This window comes from Labeo rohita, chromosome 16, assembly GCF_022985175.1.
Source record: "Labeo rohita strain BAU-BD-2019 chromosome 16, IGBB_LRoh.1.0, whole genome shotgun sequence".
Classification (NCBI taxonomy): Eukaryota; Metazoa; Chordata; class Actinopteri; order Cypriniformes; family Cyprinidae; genus Labeo; species Labeo rohita.
Genome location: NC_066884.1, coordinates 13655982 through 13668739, shown reverse-complemented (window position 1 = coordinate 13668739; position 12758 = coordinate 13655982). Strand labels below are relative to the sequence as shown.

General features: G+C 37.5%; 1 protein-coding gene across 4 annotated transcripts in view; it reads right to left on the bottom strand.

The window, feature by feature from the left end:
* Positions 1-12758, bottom strand: part of dop1a (DOP1 leucine zipper like protein A) — a 28946-nt gene extending 16188 nt beyond the window's left edge. The window contains exons 1-14 of one of the 4 annotated variants that reach the window (XM_051131168.1): positions 12420-12758; positions 10816-11008; positions 10544-10725; positions 10295-10465; positions 9061-9250; positions 8844-8942; positions 6732-6831; positions 6257-6366; positions 2511-2625; positions 2290-2410; positions 2072-2191; positions 1886-1997; positions 1435-1464; positions 87-320 (exon numbers count right to left, since the gene is read on the bottom strand). In XM_051131168.1, coding sequence (XP_050987125.1) covers positions 87-320; positions 1435-1464; positions 1886-1997; positions 2072-2191; positions 2290-2410; positions 2511-2625; positions 6257-6366; positions 6732-6831; positions 8844-8942; positions 9061-9250; positions 10295-10465; positions 10544-10725; positions 10816-10953 — 1722 coding nt within the window. In that variant the 5' untranslated portion in view covers positions 10954-11008; positions 12420-12758. The remainder of the gene's footprint in view (positions 1-86; positions 321-1434; positions 1465-1885; positions 1998-2071; positions 2192-2289; positions 2411-2510; positions 2626-6256; positions 6367-6731; positions 6832-8843; positions 8943-9060; positions 9251-10294; positions 10466-10543; positions 10726-10815; positions 11009-12419) is intronic. The other 3 variants (XM_051131170.1, XM_051131169.1, XM_051131171.1) reach the window with 3 other exon arrangements.

Sequence of the window (12758 nt, the reverse complement as noted above, 5' to 3'; positions counted from 1 at the left end):
TTGTTTAAATAGTCAGTCGTATATGTGAATTGGCTTGGGGTATGTATTCACCGAACATGTTTTAACAATTGATTGCCTGTTCTCACTCTTTTTTCATCTTTGTCTCTAGTGGAAGGGGTAGTTGCGGCAGAGGGTGGACCAGAGGGCAGCGCAAGGGGCGACACCAGAGGGGGCTGGACTTTGCTGAGGATCTTCGAGCAGAGCCGCAGACAATGGGTGAGCTCTCTGAGGCCCAGGGCCTGCAGGTGTGTGGTAAGAGCGGAAACCATCCGCAGCAGTAACTGAGGTAGGTGCTCTGTCTGGATCTCAATGTACGTTTCCTAGACAGACAACAAGACAAAAAGGCACGAGTGAGGCTCAGTTCATCGTTAATATTAAGGCATTTGGAGGTCCATTGCTGCATTACAGTCAGTACTACACATTAAGAGAGATGGTTAACAAAACTGCAAAAGCAAATAAGAACAATTTAGGTTTTATGTGCGGAGTAAAGAAAAGCAAAAACTTTTTAATTGGTGAGCACATGCAAGTTTGATTCTACCTTCCGCAACATCCATAGATAAACATGATGAGCGTTTCTTTCAAGATAATTACAGTTGAGGTCAAAAGTTTCAGAATCTTCAAAATGTTCATTATTTTACCAAAATAAAGGGATCATAAAAAATGCAAGTTATTGTTTATTTAGTACTGACCTGAATAAGATATTTCACATAAAAAATGTTTACAACATTTTTGTATATTTGAACCTTTTCCAACAATGACAATGAAAATAAATTAAATTTACCCTGATTTTCAAATTCAAAAAGTTTTCACCCCCGGCTCTTAATGAAAAGTGTTTCCTGCTGGAGTATCAGTGAGTGTTTTGAATTTGTGGGACCTGAAGAATTTTTCTGAAGAAAAAACACAGCTGTGGATCATTCAGGTAACAACACAGTATTAAGAATCAAGGGGATGTAAACTTTTGAACGGGTCATTTTTTTTAATTAATTCAACTATTACTTTCTCTTGTGGACTATATGTAAATGTCTTTTAGGTGAAATATCTTATTCAGGTCAGTACTAAATAAACAATAACATGCATTTTGTATGATATTTCTTAGTTTGGTAAAATAATTCTCATTTTGCAAATTCTGAAAAGGGAATGTAAACTTTTGACCTCAACCGTACATAATGGCACAAAGACCTTTAAATTTTACATCACTCCGCTTTTCTGTTTTTATAACATTCCAGACTCAGTACATGAGTGGTGTGAGCTGAAGTGGTGTTTATTTTTGTCTAAAGTGAGAAGCAGCATATTTTTTTTAAGGAAGCAGGAAGCAGAAAATGGAAAACCTGAAGTGATTACGGGCACTTTAATATGGATGTTTCTGGGAAGGTAGCCAAACAATTAGAGTGAAGTGAAGGTGAGGTGAAGAGGCAAGTAAGAGCAGTACCGTACCTGGCAGATAACCCTCATGCTTCTAGTAGGCTTCGAGGGAAGAAAAAGAGAGCAGAGATTTTCAGACAGACAGAAGCGAGCAGAGCAGAGGCCAGAAAACACACTGTAGAAACTCTGATTGGTTCACAACCAGTGTTAGAAAAACTAAGACCAAGATGATCTCTGAAACTTTCACAAGGACATCAACACACACATAACAAATTGTACACATGTAGAAAATGTCTGAGCTATAAGGCTAAGACAAATGAAGTGTTACTAAAATGTTTAAAAAGTAGTTTAGTTGGCTATGACTAAACATATAGAAACACCAGTGGAGATTAGACCATCTAAATCTGAATTTCTGTTTTTAGCTTTAAAAAATTACTTGAAAATGGATAACAAGGAAAAATAAAGCAGGGATCTAAACATTTCAGTTGCTAAATTCTCATAACTAAGTGTAAAGTTCACCAACCAAAGACACAATGTCCAACAAGAAGTCCACCAGCTCACAGAACTCAACCAATGAGCGTGCAGACATCTCAGAGCTCATAGTCTTTCCAGGATTATGACTGCTTTGAGTCCACCTACAAAAAGAAAAGAGGTTAAATAAGAATGGAACAAAAAACCCATTAAATTTTTCTCCCATTATCCCACATACCTGCAGCACTCCTCAAACCAGCATGCAATGTAGTCCCACATGTAATAGGGCTCAAAGGAGTTAAACAAAAGGTTGGCGGTTTTAATAAGCTCTGCTGTTTTCTTGTTCTCTCTAAGTTTGCTGAAAATCAACACCACAAAATATAAAGTTACACTGAAACTACTGCAATACAACTGCATAATTATAAAAACTATTAGTGAGACGAAGGCAGTACAGACCTGCTAAGCTGAGTTTGGTCTTTGCTGAAGGGGTTTTGGTTCTGAAGGTCCAACTCAGCACGGCACTGCGTGTGCAGCGTGCGAAACACTTCAATCAGAACATCCTCTAAGATTGCTGGGCCTAAATAAAGTAGACAAAAGGTGTCAAGGCAATTGAAAGCACTCTTCATGTGAGTCTAAGCATTTGTCTGTCATAGCAGACATGGCAGTAATGGCTGTACCCAGCTCAGGCTTGTCAAGAAGGCTGATGAGAATGCGAAATGGCTTTAAGTCGTGCATCAGGGCGCTCTCCTCCTCCCCTCCTCTAGCCTTCCCCTGCAAGATCCCGACCATGGCCTACAAACACACAGATGGACAAATTTAGACATGCACTCACAATAAAATCCTGGCCAGTAACAATAAATGATAACGTACATTGTGAAAAACATTTATTGGGGGTTCAAGCATGTAGCGCTGAAACCTTATTGTAATTGGTAGAATGGCCAGGGATCAGCAACCTCCAAGTAAAAACTGATTGTGCAGACGAAACCGTAAGTTGTAGAGACTTAAAGGAAAAGTCCACTTACAGAACAAAAATGTACTCACCCCCTTGTCATCCAAGATGTTCACGTCTTTCTTTCTTCAGTCGTAAAGAAATTATGTTTTTTGAAGTTCATTTAATGGACTGCGATGGTGCCCCGAGTTTGAACTTCCAAAATGCAGTTTAAATGCGGCTTCAAATGATCCCAAACGTAGTTGTAAACAATTCCAGCCGAGGAAGAAGGGTCTTATCTAGCGAAATGATTGGTTGTTTTTATTAAAAAAAATACAATTTAAATACTTTTTAATCTCAAACGCTCATCTTGTCTTGCTCTGCCTGAACTCAGTGTATTCTGGTTCAAGACAGTTAGGGTATGTCAAAAAACTTCAGTCGTATTTTCTCCCTCAACTTCAAAAATCATTTCAAAATCATCCTACATTGCTGCGGAAGTACTGACCATGAAGAGAACATGCAAAGAAGATCAAACACCCTTAACAAAAAAGGTAAAACACCAATATAGGATGATTTTGAAGTTGAGGGAGAACATGAGATGGGAGTTTTTCGACATACACTAACTGTCATGAACCGGAAAGAAAACGGAGTTCAGGCAGAGCAAGATAAGATGAGTGTTTGACATTAAAAAGTATATAAATTGTATTATTTTTATGAAAATAACCGATCGTTTCGCTAGATAAGACACTTCTTCCTTGACTGGGATCATTTAGAGCCCTTTGAAGCTGCACTTAAACTGCATTTTGGAAGTTCAAACTCAGGGCAACATAGAAGTCCACTACATGGAGAAAAATGCTGAAATGTTTTTTTCTCAAAAAACAATTTCTTTACAACTGAAGAAAGAAAGACATGAACATCTTGGATGACAAGGGGGTGAGTACATTATATGTGAATTTTTGTTCTGGAAGTGGATTTCTCCTTTAAAACTTGGAGGGATGGTAGTACTCAAACCGCCGACAAGATCTCCTAGGCTCACCTCAAACTGCCTGACAGGGGCACAACAGCAATCAAAAGTACGAAATCGCTCAAAACTCCTAAACAGTCAGTCGCAGAGTTACATTTTTTTTTTACCAAAAAAGTTGAACTTTCAACTCACCGTCACAAAGGAATGCCAAAACGGGGCGGTGCCAACGAAATGAGATATCTACCAAACTCAGAAACTGTATGCAAAAGCTCAATCTGAGGTCACAGGAAAAAAAATTGTGGCGCCTGGCCACTTGGTAGAGCTATAAGAGGGAAAAACTTTAAAAATGGCTATAACTACGCAACCATTTGTCTTATCATATTTGTCTTATGGTCCAAAGTGCATTTTTTCAAGGGCATAAACGAATGACCTTTGTGCTGTGTTTTACACATACATGCGATATTCGTATTATATAATAGAACTCCTCATTCCGGACAACTTCGCCTCTAGAACCACTGCTGTCAATCAAATCGTTTGTTAAATGATTGGGAAGATGTAAAAAAAAAAAAAACCCTAATTCTGTAAACTAGTCCTAAGTTTTGCCCTCAATCTGTAAATAAAAAAAAAAAAAAAAACACTGCGATACAATTCTTTGGACACTCTAGGTCAATAATTGTCAACAAGTGTAAAAAATGTATCCTTTAGGAAGCTATAACGGGGTTGTTTAGAAATGGGGCCTGGCCAAATTTACCAAATTTATCTTATAAAGCCTAAAGGAAAACTCAAAACTTAATGAAACCTGCTGACCACATGTGACAGGTGATTCTAAACAAGCATGCAAAGTTTCACGGAGACAGACAACAGCTGGTGCTATAACAGTCATAGACACTGAAAAAATGTAGTATTTCTACAGTAAATTACCTGGATTTGCCAAAAATGCTTTTTAAATCACTGATCGAGATGGTTACAGGCTTGTTACAGAATGTCTTTTTTCATATGTGTTTAAATGCCGTAAAAACCTTTAACCCTGGTAATCGCTGCTTGCACCTATATTTTGTGTTTTACTAAAGTGTATAAATTACTCGTTATTCTAAACAAACACTGTCCAACAGCAACACCACCAGGTAAAGTTACAGCTGGATTCTGCATCTCTCTTGCCTCCCCTGAGCCCATTGAGGTTTAAAAGACCCCCTAAAGCATTCAGTGGGTTTAGTGGGTGGAAATTAAGTCTGAATGGGGGAAAGTCACGTGAGAGGAGGCAACGCCTTCATCGCGATACAACTGGATATGACTGGTTAAGTTCAGCTGTGATTGGTTCATGCGATAAATCCTAGCTCTTGTGCGCATTCTGTGTTCACGAATCAGTCTGAATTAACAATTTAACAGCGTTAATGGGAAGACCATTTAAAAAAGTAAGTAAACAACTCACACATTTAGATATAACCATTTTATGTCAAAATAAGACTTAAAACGGCATGAAAGCATGAGCTGTGTGACTTTTTAGTGAGTAATCATCTTGATGAAATTTTAAGTAAATCTTTGTGTGTGTGACCAATATTTACAGAGCTCTAATGAACGATCCAAAAAATTAGTTAAAAGTTAACTATTAAAAATAGCTGAGCATAAGTTCACAAATAAAATATATTATTTAAATGCTTAAAAACACTAACTTGATAAGATTCATACTTAGCTGAAATAAATAGAATATTGATTACACTGTTAGATGTGTTAGAGGACAGCTAAGGTAATCTAAATGTAACTAAAGTACTCACTATAGATTCCTCTGCATTACCCTTGAGAAAAAAAGTTCTCTCCATCATACTGTGAATGCCTTTGTAAGTGTGTGTGTTCCAGCTCTTTAGGGATTTCACACTTGGTCTAACACATGGCTGCACAGACAGAGGAACAGACGGTCCCTGCAATAACCTACTTCCTAAACAAGCGAGATCCAACAAGTGGCCCAAACCAGATGGCTCGCAATCAAACAATTCCCCCTCCAATAAAACGAGAGGAAAATGCCAAAAACAAAACTCCCCCTGCTGAAGCCCCAAACTCAATCCCAGGGGTAGCAGGACGTTTTAAACGCATGGCACTGAACGGCTCTGTCTGTGCCTGCTGTTGGGACCAGTGTCTCACTACAAGCTAAACCATGCATGCAGACCACATGGAAAGAGATGGAAGATTCACAGAGTGGCTTATTGATGAAACGTTTGCATGCACCTGTGTGCCACTGCAGACATAATAAAAACAGTTTGATCTTACAACAAAAGGAAACTCAAAACTCAGAAAAAGAAAGATAACTTTTGAAGTTTCTTCAGTGCTTTTGATTTATCTGGGTCTTGAAATGTTTGTTTAGAATACGGTGAACAGCATTGATGCTCAAAGCCCAAAACAACAAAACGAGCCACATCAATCCTTAATTTGAGACATAACATTTGGATTGTACCCCTAACGCTACAATCAAAAAAATGGGTGAAACTCTCACTGTTTGGACTTTATATTCTGCTTTGAACTTATATGTTTTACCTTACCTGAACAAGCATGTCCTTCGAATAAGTGTTGAAGTAGTGTGTGACGTGCTCTTCGGGATTACTGAGTCGGGTGCTACGAGGGCCTGCTTGCCCACCATTGTTATCGAAGCCTGAAAACACCACCAAGCACAGAGACACAAGACTTGACTTGACTTGCAGAGACACAAGGAAATAAATGAGAAAGTGTTGATGGAAATGTGATAAAAGGCTACTTGTAGACATACAAACTTACCATATTGTTCATCCACAGTATTTGGACAGCAAATAAGAGACAAAATAAGATCAACCAAAACTAAATTTCAGCACATTTTAGTTGTTTCTATGAAGTTGTCAAATTAAATACAGTGTGCAATGCAACTACTTAGTTGCGATTGTTTTGTTAATTTTGTCTTAAATGATCAAATTGTTTCATAATTGCTTTTCCAAGGAAATTTGTTGCAGACCACAGTGTGTGTGTGAAGTGTGGATCTCTCACCCAGCAGCCAAGCATATAGTCTACGATTCAGGGACATGTCTCTTCTTAAAACGACGTGAAGTGCTGCAGACAGAATTCTGATCATGTCTGGACGTGTAGCCTGAAATGAACCACACAGTTACAGCACAAAGGATCTTAGTATTTCATTTCTATGACTAATACTTTAAAGGGATATTTCACCCAAAAATGAAAATTACCCCATGATTTACTCAGCCTCAAAAAATCCTAGGTGTATATTTCTTTCTTCTTTCAGACAAATACAATCAGAGTTATAGTTAAAAAAAAAAAAAAAAGTCTTGGTTCTTCCAAGCTTTATAATGGTAGTGAATGGCTGTTGAGATTTTTAAGTCTAATAAGGTGCATTCATCCATCATAAAAAGTGCTCAACACAGCTTCAGGGCTTAATAAACGCCTCCTAAAGTGCTTTGATGTATTTGTGTAAGAAAAATACCCATATTTAAAACTAACATTTATAAACCGTAATCTTTAGCTTCCGCTAACTGTCATACACATGTACAGCAGAGAGTGGTGTTCAAGCAGATGATGTAGAATGTAGGCATAGCTTAAGCTCCGGTGAGAAGTGATGAACAGTGTTCGGGGTAACACATTACAAGTAACCCAAGTTACGCAATAATATTTTTTTTTTAAGTAACTAGTAAAGTAACGCATTACTTTTGGATTTCTAAGAAAATATCTGAGTTACTTTTTCAAATAAGTAACACCAGTTACTTCTTTCCCCATTTATTGATTGACAGGTCTCCTGTAGGGAAATTGGGAGTAAACATGATGTTACTGTATTATAGACTAAATCAGAACATGCATTAATTCATCTCACTCACAAAAAACAGATTCAGTATTCCTCAAAATGAATAAAAACAGTGAAATGCAAACTCAGAATATGACGCAACCCTGCAAAAATTAAATATCTTAAATAAAACAAATATCCTTTATGTATTTAATCCCATTTTATAAACCAGTGTCTTTGCTTCTGACCTTCAATGATGCAATTCAACCATACTAACAAGAAAAAAATACTTTAGATAAACTAACATATGTGCTTCATTTTTTTTATATATAGCTGAAGAGTGATCTCCTGCATAAACTTACTTTTCTTTCAGCCTGAGGTGAATTCATTTCACTTTTGGTGTAAAAAGGCATTTACATTAGAATTGTTTTATATTAAAAACAAAGAAACAAACCCTGCCCAGATTTAAAAAGTAATGCAAAAGTAACGTAACGCATTACTTTCCATAAAAAGTAACTAAGTAACATAATTAGTTACTTTTTCAGGGAGTAACGCAAAATTGTAATGCATTACTTTTAAAAGTAACTTTCCCCAACACTGGTGATGAATGTCGATGCCCAAAGCAGAGAGCGAAACAAAACACTGGTGACGAATTAGAAGTATAAAACGAGGATTTGTAAAGAAAAATGACAGAGGATTTCATAATAAGCAAAAAGAAGACTAGTCTTCCTTTACTGTAAACAAAACTTGGTTCTTGTGAGACTAGTATATTCTCACCAGAGCTTGCGCTACACCTACATATTATGTCATCCGCTGGAACGCCACTCACGTACACACAACAGAAGCTAGAGATTATGGTTTATAAAAAGTTTTAAATACATGTATTTTTCTTAAACAAACACATTGACTCAGTTCATAAGGACTTTATTAACCCCCCGGAGCCATGTGGAGTACTTTTTATGATGGATGGATGCAATTTATTGGACTTTAAAATCTCAACACCCATTCACTGCCATTATAAAGCTTGCAAGAGACAGGACATTTTTAAAATAACTCTGACTGTATTCATCTGAAAGAAGAAAGTCATATACACCTAGGATGGCTTGAGGGTGAGTAATTCATGTGGTTTATTTATATTTTCAGGTGACTATCCCTTTAAACTAACATTTCTATTTTGTGACTAGTGAATAACTCATAATTCAAACCAAAACTATAAATATCTGATTTAAAGCTGGGCAGGTAACTTTGCTACGTGAGAAGCAACACAACAAGGTCTTTAAAAGATGGATCTCTGAGGGAAATTTAGGCATTGTTCCTAGCACTGGCACAAATAAAGGTGAAAGAGTCTTAAATAAATCAGTTGTTACCTGACTCATGTGGAAGGGAAAGCAGAACAGGATAAGATCCAGGGTGCTCCTCTGCACCAAAACACTGGAATCCTGTACAGATGTGCTGACTGCTTCCACCTAATAAAAACAATGACATAATCACGAAAAGGTGGTGTCCAATTTAACAATTTCTATATTTTGAATCATTCATTATTAAAAGCTGTTTTGCTTGCATTATGTCTATTGAACAGCGTACCATCAGTTCGATGTCACTGCCAATTATGTACAGCTGGTCCTCCATGGATAGTTTTCTGTTAAGGTGCAGTAAGACGAAGGACACTCCAGGCAAACGCACAGCAGGGCTGGTTAGGATGCTGCCCCATAGGGCACTGTAGAAGGCCGGCTGCTCCACAGCTGCAGCCACCTTTTCTAGCAGGGTATTGGTCCTTTGGACAACAGATGAAATAAGTTTTAAAGGAATAGTTCACCCAAAGCTGAAAAAGCTGGCATTAATTACTCACCCTCATGTTGTTCCAAACCTGTAAAATCTTCATATTTTTGATGAAATCTAAGCAATTTCTGACTCTGTTTAGACTGCAATTTAATAAACATGCTGAAGGCTCAGAAAGATAGTAACAACATTGTTAAAATAGTCCATATGACATCGGTGGTTCAACCTTAGCTTTATAACATTACGGTTGAACCGCTGATGTCCCACTGACTATTTTTAACGATGTTCTTACTACAACTTTTCAGGGCTTTGAACATGTCAGTTGTGTTTATTTTGTCCTCCAAAATGTGCTCCAAAGATGAACAAAGGTCTTATGGGTTTGGAACAACATGAGGAGATGAGCAATTATTGACAGACTTTTCATTTTTGGGTGAACTATCCCTTTTTTATTAGAGAAACACAATATATCAGGAAACTTATTAGTTGTCATCTGATACTGGAGATTGTTTTTGTTTATCTGCCCTATTAATACATTAAAATTTCGATCAATTAACATTTATTTTATTTACTTATTTTATTTACTACTGTTCAAAGGTTTGGAGTCCGTAAGAATTTTTTTTTTTGAAAGAAATTAATTGTTTTTCAGAAATGATTCGTTAAATATACCCAGAGTGAGAATAAACATTGTGAGGAATTTTTTATTTTTTTTTGCATGCTTCTTGGGCACTAACTCAGCATGTTTAAATGATTTCTAAAGGATCACATGACACTGAAGACTGGAGTAATGGCTACTGAAAATTCAGCCATAATAGGAATCAATCATATCTTAGTATAGAGTAAAACAGAAAACAGCTATTTTAAATTGTTATAATATTTTACTATATTACTGTTTTGCTGTATTTTTGTTCAAATAATTGCAGCCTTGAAGAGCATAAAAGTTCTAAAAGAAGCATAAAAAACATTTTTAAAAGGCATGGTTGTGTACATTTTAAATAAATATAAAACTAGTACATTCTAGGTTAAAAACCTTTTATTTTACCTGTCATAATACTCTGAGCCCTCCTCCAGACCAGGCAATACACCGGTCAGGAGTCCCTGCAGGCCTGGTTTAAGAGTCTTCCCCAAGGGCAGGTAGTAGGTCTCATATAACCCAAGTAATACTGGCTTCACAGACATAGCAGCATTGGATAGTAAAGGGAAGAGGCCAGAACTGAGGAGGGGGTGAAAAGAAACATATTAGGCACTAAAAATCACTGTAGCAGAAAAATCAATCTTGCACCATCTCTACCTATACAGGAAAAGATCCTTCGCAAGGCGTTTTGGTCCAATGATCTTGAAGATGATTTCGTAGGTCTCCAGGGCCTTGCGGTGAACACCGCTGGGCAGCGCCGGGTGGAGGCATTGGGCCAGACGCTTTCCAATAGTCAGTTTCTTAGGCACAACCTGATACTTGCCATTGTTTTGCAAGACCTGTTTACAAAATATAGAAAAATAAAATCAGTAATGCAACAGCCTCATTTGAAACTGCTTTTAATTGACAGAGAGGGTGTAGAAAGAGACCTTGTTGAGCTTCCCAAGCGCTGAGATCAGATCGGCCCATTCGCTGGAGTACTCAAAGTTTTTAAGGGCCTTATCTACTGCTGCCACATAGTTCCTATATTTTGAGTCACCGAGGAGTTCCAACTCCTCTGCATTCATCGTCCTACACAATGGGACTAAAAGCCAATTCCAAGGTCACGTACAAACATCACACCTTTGGTGGAAAGAAACAGAGATAAATGTGCAAAGGTTAAACTCAATCAATGGAATGTACGCAATGAATAATATTAGTGTTGATCACATGCTTGATAATGGAAAAAAGAGCTCACACCCAGATTCCAGTATGCGCAAAATGAAAGGGATAGGTTACCAAAAAATGAAAATTCTGTCATCATTTACTCATGCTCACATTGTTTCAAAACTGTATGAGTTTCTTTCTTTTGTTGAACACAAAAGAAGATATTTTGAGTGATGATGGTATGAATGGCTTTTGAGATACTATGGAAGTCAATGATTACCATCAAATACTTACTTCACATCAATGTTTTTCAAAAAATTTTTCTTTTGTACTCAACAGAAAACCTTGAAGGTGAGTAAATGGTGACAGAATTTAATTTCTGGGAAAACTATACTTTTACGCAGGTGGTATATTTAACCCTCAACCAAACACTTTACTTTTCAGAAGGGCCTTTACTGTTCAAAAGGGCTCACTATCACTGGCGGAGACGCTGTGAGAGGCTGTTTAATTATTAACAGGTGTGACTCAGTTGCAGTTGAGCCACTTTAAAGCTATAAAGGGCAAAGAATAACAATAACAATAAACCACTGACTGGGGGGGGACCCATATTTTACTGCACTCTAATCTGTTGTTGTTATTTCCAATGTTACTAAAAACATGAATTTCTTACAGAAAAACTACAGTATGGATGAAAACCATGTATTAAATCGACAAAAACATACTTCCTCGCCCTCATATTGTTCCAAACAATAGAATGTAGCAACCTCAATCATCATTCACTGTCATTTTCCACACAATAAAAATCAATGGTGACTGATGCTATCATCCTGCTCATATTTTCCTTTTGTGTTCTACTGAAGAGAAAGTAAAGTCATACAGGTTTGGAAAACATGAGCGACAGATGACAGAATTTCTATTAGAAGACTAACTGTCCCTTTAAGATGCACCATAACAGCCCACAGGTTTTACTATAGCCAAAACCAAAACAAGACTGTAAACATATTAAGCTGAAGCCTTTTTAAATCTTCCAGTTTTCAACTGAACTGAATTACATTTAAAAATCCAACACATTGTACACAGTATCAATCATTTGGCAGGTTGATAGTATTTCCCATGATCAGCTGATAGGGAACAAGAGACCATTATGTGATGAGAAGGCCCCTGTGAGGTCCTCAAAAACGGATTGACAGTGTGACAATGACGACTGAGTGGTTTATGCTAAACATATCTTCAAATCTCTCCACTTATTACCACATCTCCCACACATTTAGTGAGAACAACCAAACAAACACGATCAAATGTCATGAACACGCTAACTGCTAAGCTACTGTAACGTTACGCTCGCTATAGAGCAGCGGATCCTCTCCACTGAGCAGCTGCTGCTTACCGTTGTCAGTCGGACGGCGATTTTTTGAGAAGGTCTGACCTGTGAGGGGTGTTTTTGTTAGTCTTGTGGGCATGTATGGATGGATAGATGGATGAATGGTTGGATGGACAGGTTGTGAACGATGTACGGTCAGATGCGACGTCGGTGGTGGGTATACTGACAGCAATTAACGCTTTCCCGGACGCCGCTGGCGAGCTCACATATCTGCTTTCAATAAAGCCATCTGTTATACAATAGCGTTAATGTTGACATCAGTCCAGGTAGCGTTGACACTCCGCGGATAAAACCATTTTTGATGAAAGTCGTTGACAGGTAAAAATTTATTCTTCTGCGCATGCG